Source organism: Stenella coeruleoalba (genome assembly GCF_951394435.1).
Source record: "Stenella coeruleoalba genome assembly, chromosome: 10".
Lineage (NCBI taxonomy): Eukaryota > Metazoa > Chordata > Mammalia > Artiodactyla > Delphinidae > Stenella > Stenella coeruleoalba.
This window is the reverse complement of record NC_137156.1, coordinates 87,151,417-87,169,402: the sequence shown is the minus strand read 5'-3', so window position 1 is coordinate 87,169,402 and position 17,986 is coordinate 87,151,417. Positions and strand designations below refer to the sequence as shown.

The window sequence follows — 17,986 nt, the reverse complement described above, 5'->3', positions numbered from 1 at the left end:
TGCTTCCCTAATATGATCACTTAATTCCCTGCTCCCCAGCCAGGAGATGATAATTCTTTCTGTTTTCTTCTTCATTCTAAATTGTGCTTGAACTTTTCATTTCCTAGTCAATTCCCCATCACAAAATGTCTCAAAGAATGGAACAACCGTAGTGCTTTCAGGAAATTTCAGTAGCGTGGAATTCAGATCAAATATTGAAGTACTTTTGGTACCTGCTTTTGCTGACTGCTTACTTGCATACCAGCTAACCTAAGAAAGGAGGGGCTTCTGAGCCCTGGTGCGTGGGAGCTGCAGCTGGAACGTGTGTGGGAAAGAGGAGGACTCTGCTGGGAGGTCCCCATGTGCCAGTCTTTGGCCTCACTCTCTTGGGTTTCTTCCACCAGGCAAAGCAGATTTCTTTTACTCACACCTCTTCATCAGAGCCTAAATCTGGGTTCCCAGTCTTAATTTGGCACCTTGTTGGTATCTATCTGTATTATTTACCCTCAGAGCATTTGTGGGTTTATACATACACTTTTGTATGGAAGGATGCTGTATATGCGCATAAACATTAAAGGGAGCAAAATCAAATTCCGATCAACTCCATAGACACTTGTTTCCTCTAAGGAGCCTGTTAATCATTAAATATTGTTAATCTTTGAAATTTTTTTAGATTGCTCACGTCGTAATCTCTGGGTTATTACATTTGTATAAAACATTCTTTGTTCCCTTAAAATACTCTCTAGGGGGCAGCATTTCCTGTATGGTTTACAAATGCCTTTTAATTGCCACAGATGATTACGATCTTATGGTTATTCTGCTCCAAAAAAATCACTTAAAGTATCTTACGGGTGGGTGATGGCTCAAAATCCACTGCTGATCTCTTAAATATTTACATATATGTGTGTGCGTGTATGGATATAGATATAGATATATACACGCATATATATACATATATCCAATTTAAATCTACATTGTATTTCCTGTACTATTTATATAAGATTTGTTGTTAATTTCTGCAGTTTCTGAGCTGAGTGGTGTAAAAGAACCCCCAGGAGGTTAGTTACATGGTTTGATATTATGGCTTTTAAAAAAACTTCTCTGGTTAGTGCCTCTTTTAATATATCTAAAGTCAGTTTAGAGATTTTTTTTATTGATCTATTTTTTTTTAAGGAAGTAACTGTAAGTTTACGTTCTTTAAGTAAGCGGATAAAGGCAGGAAAATGTATATATTTAAGACAAATTTGGGAGAACAAAGAGAAAATATTTTATTTACCCTAATGAGTGAAAGTCCTGTTGCATGGTGATACTGAGACCTAGATGAAGTAAGTTGAATAATACTTTATATGTTAAATGGAAATCATGGAAGAATCCTATTTTTGCAAGTTAGGGTTTCTTTCAATAGGAATTAATACTGAAAAGTAACAAGCAAGCAGATATTTATTCAACAGACACAGATCAAATCCCTTCTCAGTGCAAGGCATTAAAGGAGAATCATCAAAGAGTTATGAGACTATATATGACTTGACCTTGGCTCTTGAGTTTATTGTGTAACAGGATTTGTAATATACAAAGGAGAAAAATCCCTTAAGAAAATACCTTAACTACCACCCACAGGCCAAATCCGTGCTGTATGACTTGTGAGTTAAAAATGCTTTTTACGTCTTCAAATGTTGAAAAAAAATCAAAAGGAAAATAGTATTTCATGACACATTTAAATTATATGAACTTCAAATTTTGGTGCCCAGAAATAAAGCTTTATTGGAACACAGTCATCCTCCTTCACTTGGGTATTGTTTATGGCTGCTTTTGTGATACAGTGGCAGAGTTGAGTAGTTGCAACAGATTATGTGGCCTGCAAAGGCAAAATATTTACTCTCTGGCTCTTCAGAGAAAAAATGTGCCTCCCCTTGCTATAGGTATACCTGAAGTTGGCCCTCGAACAACGTGGGTTTGATCACGGGCAGGTCCACTCCTAGGTGGATTTTTTTCCGTAGGAAACACTGTAGTGCTACAGTGTCTGTGGTTGGTTGAATCTGTGGATGGGGTGGAACTGCAGATACAGAGGCTGCCTGTAAGTTACATGCGGATTAATCCCTTCGTTGTTCAAGGGTCAGCTGTGTACGGGATTGGAGGGGAGCCCTCTCCGAGTGAGCCAAAGTCTTTGGCTGCCTTCCGTTCCAGGTAGTAGCCAGTGTTGAAGGGGATCCTGTCAGCTGTTTCTGTCCTCCCCACAGGATGAGACAGACCTGAACTAGTTCGTTCCTGTTAGAGTAGGTCCTTCAACATTAGGAGAAACAGAGATGCCTGCTTGGCCAAGCAGGCGAATGAATGACGGTGGCAGAGTTGAAGAAACATGGGAGCAATGAGGCCTGTGTGAACTGGAGACATACATGCTCCATCGGTAGCCTGTTGTTGCCATGTGGATATGTAGAGTTGCCACCTTTAGGGACTTAAAAAGAAGTGGAAAGTCATGATCTTTAATATAAATTGCTCAAAAGTTTGAATGTGGACAATGATGTCAAGATTTAATGTGATACTGTAAGAGCCATGGCATGTCTGGGCGCCCGGGTCAGCCTGTGTGGGCCATCAGCTTATGATTTCGACTCTAGAGCAAGCTAAGTGCCAGCCTGATTTCTCACACCCTCTTGGTCCTGCCCGTTTCCAGCTGCAGTGAGGCCTTGTACCGGGTCTCTGCTCCTTCTGTCGCAGCTTGAGACCCAGTCTCCCCCTGGTGTGGGCTCCAAGATGAGGTGGGGAAGGAGGTAGAGGTCCTGCATTCTCTTAAGTGACTATGACCAGGAACCTTAAAAAAGCAGAACAGAACAAAACCCAGATCCCTTACCTCTCTTTCTACTTGCTTTTGTATTGCTACCCTCCTCAGCTTAGCCTGGTCCAGGTGGAGGGGATGAGTCCCCGGATTCCAGTACCATGCCTCCTCACTCGGACTCCAAAGGGTGCTTTTGATACGGGGGAGGGGAGGGGCTAGACAGGGCAGAAGCAAACAGCCTGATGCGTGAGGTGCACGGCCCTTATTACTTCAAGAGTGTGTAGGATTTAGAAAAGAAGTGGAGGAAGGTATTTCCTGAGAAAGCAGAAAGTAAAGAAAATCAGGGAGAGGAAAAGAAAAGAGTTACACGTTAAGAAATGACAAATATTCTGCTTTGTCTGGAGGCCTGGGCTGTGAGGGGAGTTGAAGGAAGAGGCGGGAGTGGTGTGTTGGGGAGCACGGTGGAGAGCCTGCAGTGCTTCCTAAGGAGACTGGCTCTGATTTTTTTTTTTTAATAATTTTTAAAGGTTACGTTCCATTTACAGTTATTACAAAATATTGGCCATATTCCCCGTGTTGTACAATATATCCTTGTAGCTTATTTGATACCTAATAGTTTGTACTTCTTGCCCCCCTACCCCATCTTGCCCCTCCCCCTTCCCTCTCCCCACTGGTAACCACTAGTTTGTTCTCTCTGTCTGCGAGTGTGTGTCTTTTGTTTGTTGTATTGTTTAGATGTCACATATAAGTGATACCATACAGGATTTGTCTTCCTCTGAGGAGAGTAGGTCTTATTCAGTGAGGGACCACTGCAGAGTCTGGCGTTGGGGTCTGTGACAGGCCCATGGAGTCACATTGATCTGGCAGAAACACCAAGTCATTGCAGGGGGTGAGATTCGAGGTGTGGAGAATAGAGGAGACCGCCATTCTCACCTGAAGCCGAGTAGTTTGGGGACAGGTACTGGGTCTGTGCGGCGAGCCGTTTCTGACCGGCAGAATAACGAGCCGCCACACGCAAGATTCTTCTCGTATCACACTTTATTGGAGCACAGCTTGGTTGAAGAAAGATGGAAGGAAGACCCCGCAATCCTATAGCAGTCTGCTTATATAGGGATTAAGAACATGTGTCGCTCTGTGATTGGCTTTCGCCGATGGTGCGATTTGTGAGCCAGCATCGGATAGGTCGCTACTTTAAAACCTCATTAGTATACTTAGCGCAAGCGCAGTGGCCACAGGAAGGATGACTCAGCTTATTTCAGCTTCCTGCCGCGTAGCAGTTAGCTGACCGCGCCCTACATCTCCCCCTTTTTTATTTATTAGAACACCAAGCAGAATGTAGCCCGTACAAGTGTTCACCTCATGATGTGCTCACTGTTCGAGGGCAGTTTTCCGTTGGCATGTTTGAGACACCTTCCTGCGTGCAATGCCAACAAGGGCTGCAGGGTGCAAAGGCTGACTCAGAATAATGGCTGATTCCCTATAGAGGTGCAATGGCAACAAGGCCTCTCTGTGCAAGGGCAATCAGGACAATGAATGAATGACTCCCTATAGAGGTGCAATGGCAACAAGGCCTCTCTGTGCAAGGGCAATCATTTCGAATTATTCAGGGCGGAGAGCCAGGCTGCGGGAGAATCTCCTTCCTTAATAGCCAGAAGTGCCTGAGTGAGCAGGACCCTATCTCGATGTGCCCTAATGCGCACACGACAGACCAACCAGAGACACAGCATAATCCCAAATACACAGCAGACTCCAAAGATTCCTACCCCCACCCACTCCCCAAAGGAGGAAAAGGCAGAAGAGAGCCAAGAGGCAAAATCTCCAAAGGCAACGGGCTCCAGCCCGGCAGCACTCAGTTGCACAATTTGAATAATCCTTTGTGGAATTCCAACTAATACAAAGACTTCGATTAAGAATCATCAGGAACATCCAGCTCAGCATCTTCTCTGAAGTTTTCTTCAACAATTCTCGTCAGTCTTGATGGCACCCAGATCGGATCTTGATCCGACGGTTCACTCCGTGTGTCGAGTTCTGAATCGGTCCTCCATGCAGGGCGCGAAGTTCCCGGGTTTCGGCACCACTTGCGGCGAGCCGTTTCTGACCGGCAGAATAACGAGCCGCCACACGCAAGATTCTTCTCGTATCACACTTTATTGGAGCACAGCTTGGTTGAAGAAAGATGGAAGGAAGACCCCGCAATCCTATAGCAGTCTGCTTATATAGGGATTAAGAACATGTGTCGCTCTGTGATTGGCTTTCGCCGATGGTGCGATTTGTGAGCCAGCATCGGATAGGTCGCTACTTTAAAACCTCATTAGTATACTTAGCGCAAGCGCAGTGGCCACAGGAAGGATGACTCAGCTTATTTCAGCTTCCTGCCGCGTAGCAGTTAGCTGACCGCGCCCTACAGGTCTGGACTGGGGTGCCAGCAGTGGTGCGGAGGAGGAAGGAGTACGTGGGCACGTGCTTTGCAGGTAGAAGGGTAGGAGCTAGTCAGGGGAGTCCCGGGACCCTTGATCCCATATGACCTGATGTCCTCCTTCCCTTGTCATCTGTAAAGTGCTTACATGTCCTTGTCTCGCTCAATTCCCACAGCAATTCTGAAGAATTTCCCCTCTCCATCTACAGACCTGGAAACAGATTCAGATTAAGTACCAAACAGCTAAGAAATGACACCAAGGCAAGCAGATTCTGGGCTGTACAACTGTTCCACAGTGCAAGAGTTACCATTGTTATTTTTACTTTGTAAAGAAATTAGCTAAGAACTGCACAAGATTATTTATGTGTAGCTTTTTAATGATCTTTCCTTAGCCTTTTAGAATTTTGAGACTAGAATTCTTAGACCTTAATTTCATAATCAAAGTTTTTATGTAACTTTTTAATATAAATTAAACTTACATGTAGATAGAGATATGTAACCATCTTTACTAGATTCTGTTTCCAGTACACTGATTAAAATGTAAAGAAGCGTAACTCAGTTCTCCCAGTATGTAAACCATTCAGCCATCACAGACATTCTCAACTGTGATACAGTGAGGGTGTCGAAAGGCTTTGGTTTTTTTCCTTTTACCTTGACCTGGTCAGTATTTCCCATCACCAAAAGGGACTCGTAAGTCTGGTCGGACTGGGTTTGTTTTTCCCCTTTGTGAGCCATTTAAGGAGTCCAGTTGTCTTTCTTCCTATATGTTTCTTCTCTCTGACTGCATGTACAGTCTTAGTTTTCCCAACTGGAAACTAAGCTAATTCCAAAAAAAAAAAAGTCAGAACTTTTCATATTAAGTAATAGCTCCTGGGAAAATGAAGTATAATAGTCTTAATTAAAGGAGCAATGCAAAGAATTTATTTTAAATTGAGCTACCAGGCATTGAGATACATGCTGTATTCATAAGGTAGAATAGTTGAAATAAAATTTTATCCACAGAATTAAGAAGTTTTAGGTGCTTATGGATTTTTTTTGTTTTTAATTCAGGTCTACATTGCAACTGTTCCAAGAGCTTTTTTCCATGCATGTTCAACTTCTTAACCTTTCTACTTTTATACTTACTGTATAGATGGGATTTTCTTTTTTAATATTCTACCTTGAACTTGGATGCCTCACTCTTAACTGTCTGAAGAAAAATTAGTCATGCTGCCATTATGTAATTTTGATGACATCCGGCCATGTATTTCTAAACTGACACAACCACTGCTTTGACAGGTGACTTAAGGAGGAGGATAGAGTGAATGTCCAAGCTGTCCTTTCAAACCAGCAAATCTGGCAGGGATTGTTAGAGCAGAAAAGGCAAAAAGCAGCCTTGGGTTAAATTCATTATTTGAACTTCTGATGGTGTGGTGATAGAAGAAAGTTGGCACAGCTACATCCTTTTCTTGTCAGGGAATAGAAATAAAAAGGGGAGGCAAACCCATTGTATAGCCCACATCTGTCATGACATCGTGGCTTAAGTGTACAGATCACAAAGGTGTTACAACTAGTACGTGTTAACTGAGCAATTTGACCAGGTGCTTTTAAACTTAGGTTCTGTGTGAGCCAGGCTACATTAACAGCCAGTCTTTACTGAACAGGATCCTACAGTTTGCCAGACATTGTTCTAGACCCGGGAAGACAGATGAGAAGCCGTGTTCTTTCCTGTCAAGGAGGTTGCCACACAATGTGATAAATAGTGACGCTATATATTACGCAGTGGCTGGGAGGCAGATGTACCTGTTTTCATCCTGACTGTTGCTTCCCAGCTGTGATCTTGGCCAACTCTTTCATTACACTGAGTCTCAGTTTCCTCATGTATGAAATGAGCAGGAGGTCACCGACCTTAGTAGGGTTAAATGATGCAGTGTATGGAGAGTACTTGGTGCAGCGGAAGTGGGTAGCTGTTAACTACCGTAAGGGACAGTGTGGCAGGCGTTATGGAGCAACGCAAACCGGCTTGGGTCGGGGTAGGGGTTGGGTGAGTGGGAAGCCAGTTCCTAAGGAGGTATATGCTCCTTGTGAGACTTGATGGTAAGTTAGGTTTGGGTTGAGGTTTGTGCATTGCAGGCAGAGGGAACACTTACAGAGTGTATGTTTGCTTTGTGTTGATTTTGTTTGTGGCTATACAGACAGTATATGTAATTTTAATAACAAAAAAGAATCTAAAAATTTATTTAGGGCTGTGAATTTGTGCTCAAAATAACAACTATCATGGCTTCCAGTATTTGTTTCTTACTACAGCCCCAAAATGTAAGAGCTAAAATGGCATCTGAGGAAGTTGAGGATAAAAATACTAAACAGACTGAGAAGCTTTCATAAAGTTAAATTTAACGCATGTTTGTGTTAATTGTTAGGGACTGGACTTTATGCTACTTCCTAACAGGGCCTGATATTGAAGCAAATTACCACACTTCGATTCTCTTAACTTGGATTAATTTGACACAGTTCTTCTGTCATCTCTTTATGGTCAGATGATCTCTGAAAATTAATGTTAAGAATAATTCATGAATTATCCCTCCTGATAATGTGGTCTCATCAAAAATCCCAGAATTCTAGCCAGATATCTACTGAGTTATGCATTTTAGGATGATAGCCCTGTTGGCTTTCGTTTTGAGATGATTTTACAAATGAAGACCAAGCAGTGCTTTCCTCCAGGTGTTTTGAATAACCACCTCTTTTTCCTTTACTCTTTTTGGCTTCTTGTCTTGTATGGCTCAGACTTTCAAGGACAGAAATAGCTACCCTGAAAACCACAGCCATATCATTGCTATAATGTACCAAGAGTTGAAAAGAAATTCAGCTCTTGCTGTATAGAGTTAGCAGTTTTTATTATTTTTTTTCTATGCTGGCTTTTAGCCAGTGGAAACATCCACTATCCTTTTAATCTCCTAGAGATGGGAGCCATTTCTTAAGAGCCTTCAACCATGAGCTTGGTCTGTCAGTGAGCGATTATGGCCAAACCTCATCGGCTAATAGGAAGATTTCAAATAGCCAGTGGATTCTACTTTAGAACAGCTCAATCTCGTCTCTGGTTTAAGATATATTAACCTGAGATGCCGCATCTGTCCAGAACAGGAAAGCGCATTGTTCTTAGTTTACGTTCCCTTTAAAGAAAAGCTGGAGAATGCGTAGCCAGAGACTGTGTTGGATACTGTTTACTGCCTACCTGCTTGTTACTATCATCCTTTTTTTTAATGTTGTTACTATGTTTCTCTGTTGTCATTAGACAGTCATTTTCCCTGAGGTAAAACGTTCATGGCCCTTGTCATTTATAGGCCAGGTTACTGGTTTTAAACTGCCTTCACTGGTTTTAGACTCTCTTGGAGAGATCTTGGTGTCAGAAGTCTTTGCTCCATGGATAGGGTTGGCTTCAATGAGGACGAGGTTGAGCATAGAGAATCCCTAACTCTTTGGACAGGCCTGTTATTGCATCTCTGTGGTGAAAATAGTTACCATGGTTACTGTGCAAGGTACCTGCTTTTTCCTGCTCTGGACCAGGCAGTGAGCTGGCAAAAAACGGTCACTTTCCTGCAGTGCCTTTGAGCAGAAATGAATCTCTCAGATTTAGGCCTGAGCAGTTTTTCAGGCGCATGGGATGTGTGATGAGCCCATGACTGGATACAGCCCCACAGGAGGCAGGTACACTGAGTCCCCTTCTAACCACTGGCTGTGTGACTGCCTGGAGGAGGGCCAGCGCTTTCCTTCGCTGACAGCTGTTGGATAAGTGGTTGGCAACCTGAGAGAAGGAGCAGTCAGTGCAAGAGAGATGTTATAAAAAAAAAAAAAAAAAAGCTGCATGCTTCCTGAGCTTCCTGGCTGTAATGTAATCATCTATTGATGCTGTAGTCACCTCTGGTGATTCAGTGGGAACACACGAGGTCAAGTATGGCCTTGGGGTAACAGTACACAATGTTGGGGGCAGGATGGTTTTAATGTACTTTCTGTTCTAGAGTGTCAGCTGCCGGGAGCCTACTTTTCTTTTACCTTACTTGTCACATAGCACACTGAAAATAGTTTGAGAATGAAAACACAAGCTTTTGAAGAATGCGTAACTTTCTCTTTCAAAAGTGCCTCGCGTGTGATTTTCTAGAATCACCTGATCTAAATATTGCTTCTCAGTTGTGCAAAAATACAAGGTAAAGAAAATTGAAATAGGAATTTAAAAATTTTAACATTCTTTGTCAGTATTTCAAGGGTTAGCTATGTAGTAAGGAATGTCTGACTTTTTGTTAAATAGATAAATGTTTATTGTGCAGAATTTTGAAAATAGGGGAAAGTTTAAAGAAGAATAACTGTAATCCCATGTGTGGTGTTTATGTTTAAGAGTTTTTTCCATGTGTATTTGTCTTTTTTTTTTTTTTAAGAAAATAGGGATCAAAACATGTAAGTACAATGCAGCTTCACTTTAAATTTGATTACTTTGGGTGTTGCTATTATTATTATTGTTGTTATTTTGTGATAACTGGAAGATTTCAACTTGCCTGTGGCCCTTAGCAAGGGACAACCTCACTTTAGGCATGTCTGCAAAACGAAACTAGGAATTTTTTTTTTAATTTGAAGATTTAATTGGCTTTATTCAGTGATTCATGAATCGGGCAGCATCCCATCTAGCAAGTATCAATGGAAGAGAGCTCCTCTAATTTCATTAGGTAACGGTTGCAATGGGTTCTCATTAAATATGTGACCTTAATTCCACACTCCTTTTCAGAAAACTCTCTGGTGTGCAGGGTCTTCTGTCGCTGCCGTGCACACCTGCCTTTAGGTGTTGTCCCCACCGTCCTGCCTGACTGCGTTCATCTCCTGCTCTCTGTCACAGCCTGGCTTCTCCCAGGCTCGCCCGTGTACTCCCTTTGTTCTTCTCCTGGAACCATCTGCTCCACCTAAATGGTCTTTTTCTGTTGTGCCCCAAACCTACCCTGTTTTAAGTCCCACTCTGCTCCTTTTCACACCGCCCTCCAAGCTGGCATACCTACCCCTTTTCTTCACTTGCTGAATTATTTGCTCTGAGGCCCAGCTCCGAGTCCTGGATTTTCTATTAACCCACTTCTGTTAGTAAGGCATGTCCTCGAGAGGCAGTATTCAGGGGCATCACGCTATAGAGGAGCTTATACAAGCTTCAAGTGAATGGTTTATTTTTTGGGTAAAGACCTATGGCTGACTTTTAAAACTTTAAGTTAGTAGTTTTCATAAACCCCCCTGTCCCCCTTCCCACAAACAAGCGAGAGAGAGAGAGAGAGAGAGAGAGAGAGAGAGAGAGAGAGAGAAAGTAAGAAATTGGCATACCCTTGCCCTGACATTTTTTCTCTGTTGCAATTTAAACTGTTCCAAAAATTCTCACAGTTTAGTTAGTTCTCCCTTGATTTTTTTCTGTTTGGATAACACGGCTAACTTGGTTTCATAGTTTTGTGAGTTTTGATTGTATTCTCTCCTCCTGTCATCAGACTCTGCCTTCTAGGCCTGGGGCGTGGGGGGATCCCCACTCTTCGTTACACGTAGTTGCCCTGGGCCACTTTGATAAGACACAAAGACCTTGACTTAGCCAAGTGTAGTTTTAGGCCTTCTAAGTATTTCTTTTAACCCGTTGAGCAGTGGAGCGTTTATTGACATTCCTCCCCTCTGCGTATGAGGAAGCCACATAGTGAAAATTTTTGAAAAAAACATGGCCCCTGTTTTGAACTTACTACCTGCTTAACTCAAATAATAAAAACGTGATGTAGACCGAATGGCCCAAGAGCACATGGGTAGCATAGCGGGTAGCTTCGGGAGTCAGTAAATTAAGAATTTGGATCCTGGGCCCTCCACTCAATGGCACTGTATCTTAACGGTCCTTGAGCCTCAGTTTCTCCTTCTGTGAAGTGAGCAAAGGAGGTTATGAGGAGAATCAGCCGAGTTTCCTTTCCGTTTCTCTCCTTTGCAGGGTTTAGTAAGAGCTCTGACGATTAGGGAAGTCAGTCCGGGCTTCCTGCAGGATGAAGGCTTGAGCTGGGCTGTGAAGGCAGGCTAGGATCCCTCCAGGTGGAACAGAGAGGAAAAGGCCTTCCAGGTGTGGGGAAGCAGTTGAGCAATGGGCCACGGACAAGTCCACAGAGCCTTGAAAGCAAGCGCAGGGAGGGCCCTGATGAAAGCAGTGCATCAAAATGCAATGTCAGAGGGCTCAGCGGGAGAGAGTCCGAGGGACATGGAAGAATTTATAATCTCCGCATGAGTGAGGATGGGTGGTCGGGGAGTGGTGGGGAAAGGGCAGCTACAAGAGGCATTTCCAGAGAAAAATCGTCAGGGCTTGGTGTGTGAGGCTAGGGGATGCAAGACATTGTGAGCCTTTAAGCAGGTGATTACTGTGTCATTCATTCATCCTTAAAATACTTCAATTGAAAATGTATTGCTACAAGGTTCTGTTCTAGGTATTGGGGATTAATGACTAAATAAAACAGAAGTCCCTGCTCTTATGAAGCTCACTTTCTAGTGTTAATTGTGTTAAAAATTTAGTGGCAGCAGTTTTGGCATCTCGTGATGTCATTAGGTAGCTCACGATCCTTTTATCATATCTAAAAGCCAAGTGGGAAATGTCGATGAGAGCACATCCAGTGTCTTCACGAAATCAATGTACAGTATTTTCACGTTTTAGGACTATAAAGATAAGAATAAAACAGTGAAGCTGAAAATGCCGTATTTCACAGATCTAAGGAAGTGGTACTACTGTAGATTTAGTCATTTGCCTTATGGTTAATAAATTTCAGGGACCGTCTTGAAGTTTGGAACACCTAGGGAATTGTTGTCGAGTTGTGCGATTCCTTTTGTAGGCTTGGGTTTGGATTAAAATTAAGTTCATTTAACAACCAGGAGGAAGTAATTAGGTTGAACAAGACTTCAGTATTTGATGGCTTTTTTTCCAAGTGATTTTGTCAGCTTGTTTTTGAAGTAGGGCTATGATATTTTAGTTTTCAGTCTGAGTTTTCTTCAGTTCTTCAAGGTGAAAAAATTTAAGTTTGTACTAGATAATTCCTTGACAAAAAATGTTGATGTAAGAAATAGAGATATTTGAAAACTAAAATATAATTTTCCATGGTATTTTGAAAGCTTGAAATAGAAGAACATTATCTAAAGTTATGATGCATTTAAATACTCATTTACTTAGGAAGCTTCTCTCCCTGTCATTTAATGTACCTACTCATGTTTTATGTTATTTTTAAGGTAACCACAGTTAATCAGCTATAACAATAGAGTATAAAGATTTTTTTCATAATTCTTAAGGAAAGAAATAAAGAGGTTTGGACTTAATAGTACTGATATGATTCCTTGCAATAAAAGAATATGAAAAATATTCAAAAAATGATTAAAACTCTGAGCTGCCATAAATATATTACCCCTCAGTGTGTGAATATCTCAGTTAAAAAAAAAATCAGATGTTTTTCCTTGAGGATGATTTGATTTTTTTTCAATTTCCTTCAGGTAAAAGTGCAGTTTTAAAGTGTCTACTGGACATTCACAAAATTTTCCAGGAAAATGACCCAGCTTACATTCTAAACGATCTCTACATCTCAGACTACTGTGTGTGGATTCAGAAAGCCAAGTAAGTGTTCAGTTACGAATTTTACATGCTCCCATTTCCGGAACACCTACTTACCTGGGAGGAAGAAAATGAAATAACCTGGAGGATAAGTTTTAATCAGGGACAAACCCGTACAGGTACCAAACATTTGAGAAGTCCTGTATCAGCACAGGGAACTTGGTGAAGTTGCTTAGGGAGGAGGTGCAGATGACAAAAAGGTTAATTTTCCTAGAAAAAAATTGGTAGCGCCTGGAAAATATGTGTTAAAACTGACAGTTGTGACTCTTCACTGTTACGCTATTGACTGTCCTCAGTGAAATCTCAAGACTGGTCTATCTGAACCTGTGTCTGTGGTTTAATTACAGTGGGGTGTGAATGTGAGTGTGTGTGCAGGCATATGTGTAAACATCACAGGATACAAACCTAATCAAATGTAATCACAACGAGAGCTGTGCCGTCTTTGGTTAATCTCTGGCTTACAGAATCCTTTATTCAGAGTAGAAGAACGAAAGTCTTCAGGGCCTAATAAAAATGTATCTAAGGGTCTGAACATTTACAAATGGCTTCCTTGAACTTGGTATGTAAAGAATTTTTTAATTGTTTGCCATTGCCTCACTCAAGGAAGCATATCAAGTTTAAAAATGCAGTGAATTTTCATTTTGTAAAGGGTGTTCTATAGACCTGATTCTTATCAGACGTGCCCAAAATATCCATTTTAGTAGCAAGAGACTGTTAACGGAGAACATACAAAGAGAGCCTTTGATTGGAATAATTCTTAGGTGCTAGAGAAAAAGAGGGCACAACATCATTTGTGACTTAGAAGAAAAATGATCATGATATTTTTACTGTTAGTGTGATTGGTAAATGAATGCTTTAGGATGGCGTTTAATGCCTGTTTTGAGTGAACCATTATATAGAATTTAGTTTTGATTTCTGTTCATGGGGAAGCAATTATATTGCAGAGTGAAATAAGAAAAAAACTTGAGGCCCTACCTGTTGTAAGCAAAATGCTTAGGGACTGCTCAAGATATCGCCAATAACATACAGCAGGTGGTGTCAGCATTCGAGTTGGAAATCTAGATTTCACCAGATGGAAAATTGCATCTTTAACCCCTGAGGTCATGATGGTATGTCATCACTTCATTTGATCCTCCTGCTAATTGAGCTTATCGAATACCCTGCTGCCATTTCCAGTTGTTTTCATAATAAAATTAAATTGAAATAGCCTATTTGTGAGGGTTTAGGTTTTTCTTTTTTTCTTTCAGGGTGAGGATTTTATAAGCATGTAATGAGCATCGACGTTTGTGCTAGGATCCCATTTCTGTGAATGCCTCCTTCCTCTGTTTGTGGCATTCTTTATTGACTAGAGAGAAGATCGTATTTCATTGAACTAGAAGGGTATACACCCTCAAGTTGATGTGGGGATTAATAGGACTTTTTTTCACTTAAAAAATTTTTTTTCCCTGGGTTTCAAGTTGCAGGAAATAAAACGACATTCTTAGGTTTCTAGTCATTGTTATGATAATAGTAATTTTAAAAAAGATGTTAATGTATTGCGAGCCAGGTAGAAGAGAGAAACCAGCAGGAACTCTTCAAATTACTTTGGAAAAAAAATTTTCACCTTTACCAGTTTGACTGTAACTTTTCTATCCCTAAATAAGCTGTGTCGTTTTCACTTTGTGTGTTACGTTTGAACTCTAGTCTAACCCAGCTGTTTTCCCCTCCCCCTTGAAGTAAGAGGACCTAATTTTAATCAAATTTTCTAATTTTATTCTTAATTTTTCAAGCACAGCATAATTGAACTTTCCAGTATCATCTTTACTGTGCACTTTCTTGGCTCTGAATTAATAATACTGTGGTGAATGTCCATAATGTCCATAATTAATTTCTCCCTTACTTTTCACCTTCTATTTTATTTCTTTCCCATACAGTTTATTAGTGAAATCTAGCACCTTATTTTTATGTATTAAAATAGTTCTACATTTTTCTTAGTCTCTATTTGAAGTTTTTGATTATAATGATAATGACTGTGTGAAATTTTATTTGAAATACCAGGCAAGTGCTAAATTCTGACTAGCACTCCATTTTTACAGTCAGACATTTACTTTGGCAAAAACTTACTGGAATATGGGTAGCAAAGTCATTCTTACACTGAGTTAATGAAGTTAGGGCAACACCTGTGGTAAGTTTTGCTTTAGTGCTTCGTAGTTAGTTTTCCTCGTGATATGTGTCTTGTAGAGCACATTTGCAGAGCTTAAAAACTGAAGCGCCTGCATTTTTGAGTTATAGACTCTGCACATAATTCTTCTGAAAAGGAACGCTTCCTGCCATCCTTTGCTGTGAGCTTCATTGGAAGTTTCGAGTGTGGTGGCCCCTGCAGCAAATCCACCCTGGGGGGCAGCATGCAGAGTGGTTCGCTTGAGGTCATACAGCTTATAGAGACAGGTCTGTGATAGTCTCAGGTCCTCTGGCTCCAGATTTCATGTTTTTGCAGATATACCACCTAGACAAGCCGTTGTCTTTGCCCATGGTATGGGGGGCGGGGGGAGGCGGTGTGCGGGGAGCCCTCCCTGTAGAGCGCTTTTCCTATAGGAAGAGGGATTAAAGATTTATCTGTCTTCCTCTGGGATGTTCCCATAGCACTTGGTTTAGAGATCACTTAGGCACATGTCCTGTCTGCCTCACATTGGGCATACCTCTTTCTCCTTCTAAAATTTTGAAGTCCATGTGAATGAGCACCTATCTGGGCCCATTACAGTTCCTTGTGAGCACAGTAAATTTTAGTTGAATTGAATGGTATCTAGTAGAGCCAGTTGAAGGAGCATTTCATTTTTGTCTTTTTGAACCAAAGTGTAAATTAGCTCTAACTTATTTTTATTGACATTTTTAGCTACATTCAATAAAAGACTTCGCCCTTCCCCTCATTTCTTTTCCAGTGGGCTGCACTCACCAGTAGCACTGGTAGTTCTGACGTACTGAAAGTTTAGCGTTTTACACCCTTTGGTTTAAGCTGGGGTGGAAAAGCTTGTCCTGTAAAATATGTTCCAGCCCTGCCTCTCATGGACCGTAAGACCGTAGCAAGTCACTCCATCACTTCATCTAATGCACCAGTGTTAGTATTTTCTCTATTTTCCAGTGCATTTTTAAACCTGTGGAAATAATACTGCACATATCATTTTGTAACATGTTTAATACTTATAATAGTACCCTATAAATCATCTTCCTTTATAGCATAATATCCATAGCATAGTATTTTTAAAATAAACTAATTGGTTCCTCATTATACAAGAAGTGCACACCCACTGAAGAAAACTTGATACTTTATGGTTTTAATGCATGGTGTAATTTGAAATGACATGGGATAGAATATGGTGTTATTTTGTTTTTTTGCGTGGAAAATTTTTGATTGTCTATTTTTGTTTAAAAGAAATTAAGATCTAAAATCCCAGCTAACTTTAGTACAAGTCTGAGCTTGTCATGAAGGTTCTGTATCTTTGTGTTCTCTAGTGTAGTTTTTTAAGGTAGGTACTTAAGGGGGAAAAAGAAAGTGTATGTCTTTGAAACACTGAACCTTTTTACATTGAACTGATAGGTGGTTTACTGTGATTAATACTCTCCATGCATTTGTTTTTGCACTGCTTTTTCGCATTCTTCCCCCCACCCCGCAAAATGAAATCTTACTTTGCAACCCTTTGGACACTAATGTGCACAGCTTGTAGAGGGAAACAACTCCATCACCTAATAGTTTTGTTTTATTTGATAAATCCTGGACCTCAGCTTCCTCACTTGTGAATAAACCCGAGCCATTTCTGCACTGAAATCTTAAAATTTTAGAAAACTTAGGACCATGTCGTTGCTTCCTACTGCTTTGCTTCCTCTGTGTATATGCTTTGGTAGGGGGTAGGGTTATGTTTCTGAGATCAGTGTAGCTCTCTTCCTTTTGGCTTTCTCTTGTTCCTAGTTTATCTGCCAAAAGCCGTGGGAGTGGGGGTCACGCATATGCAGAGGTAAAACATCGGCACTGAATGTAGAAACGGAATTATTTATTTTTTTCAACCACTAATTATTGAGCCCTGCTCTATGCCAGGTACTGAGATAGGTGGTGGGGATACTCCGGTGAACAAGGGACACAACACCTTGAAGCTGATCTTCTAGTGGGGAACATAGACAGAAGGAAAATGTTATGCCGTAGCCTGATAGCAGCAGCTACAGTGGGGAAGTATGGGTGCTATAGGAGCACCTAGGAGGCCACATGCTTAGTCTTGGGGTATAGGAAACCACTTCCGGAAGGAAGAGTTGAAGCTGAGAGCCGAAAGGTCAGGAAGGGGTGGTCAGATGCAGATGGGGAAGCAGGGGTGGAGGGCATTTCAGACAACAGGGACGGAGGAATGTGGCCCTTTTAAAGAGCTCAGAACGGTTGGATCTTGGTACAGGAATGAGAGAAAGGAAGTGAGGCTGGCGAGTTCTTGTAGATCATTGGCCACATGAAGATGTTTGAGGTTTGTCCTGGGAGAGTGTGGAGCAGCTGAAGAGTTTAAGCGATGGGGTGTCTGTGTGAGCGACACAGTAAGATTTAGATTCTGGGAAGATCCATCAGGTTACATTGTGGGGGATGAATTGGGGTGAGGGCAGAGCTCAGACTCAAGGCTGAAAGGCTAGTTAGGAGGTGAGTGATCCAGGCAAAAGGCAGCTGTAGCCTGAGCCAGGGCAGTGAGAGTGGGGAAGGAGACTAGTGGTCAGGTTTAAGGGGTAGATGAGACAGGACTGAATAAGGATTGGATCTCAGGGGAGAGTGAGAATGGGGCCAGTCAAAGATGAGGTCTGGATTTTGACTTGGGCCAGTTAACGGGGCCGTCGGAGGTGCCTTTGCTGAAATTAAATCATACTGGAGAGGGTAGTTTGGAAGAGAAGTGAGAGGGTGGAAAGACGAGGAGTTCAGTTTCAGAAATGTTGATTTGAGGTCTCTAAGGAGTATCCATAAAGAAAGAGTCGGGAACATTTGGATCACAGCTGGAAAAGATGTATAGAGAAGAGTTGGACAAAGAAGGGATATGAATTAATAGGAAAACATAAAAAATGGTATCTGGTTGTACAGTACTGTTACACATATGAGTATAATGATAATCAGGAGTGGATGCATTCCAGGCTGGGAAAATAGCATCATGCAGGGGAGTCGACAAGTCAAACGTGTAAGCAACGTGGAGAACAGATTTCCTGGTTGTAGCTC

The 17,986-nt window shown here is 41.5% G+C and overlaps 1 protein-coding gene across 1 annotated transcript in view; it reads left to right on the top strand.

Annotated features, from left to right (window-relative positions):
• Positions 1-17,986, top strand: part of SHQ1 (SHQ1, H/ACA ribonucleoprotein assembly factor) — an 88,510-nt gene that overhangs the window by 39,678 nt on the left and 30,846 nt on the right. Inside the window, exon 10 of the mRNA XM_079934240.1 lies at positions 12,660-12,780. Coding sequence (XP_079790366.1) covers positions 12,660-12,780 — 121 coding nt within the window. The remainder of the gene's footprint in view (positions 1-12,659; positions 12,781-17,986) is intronic.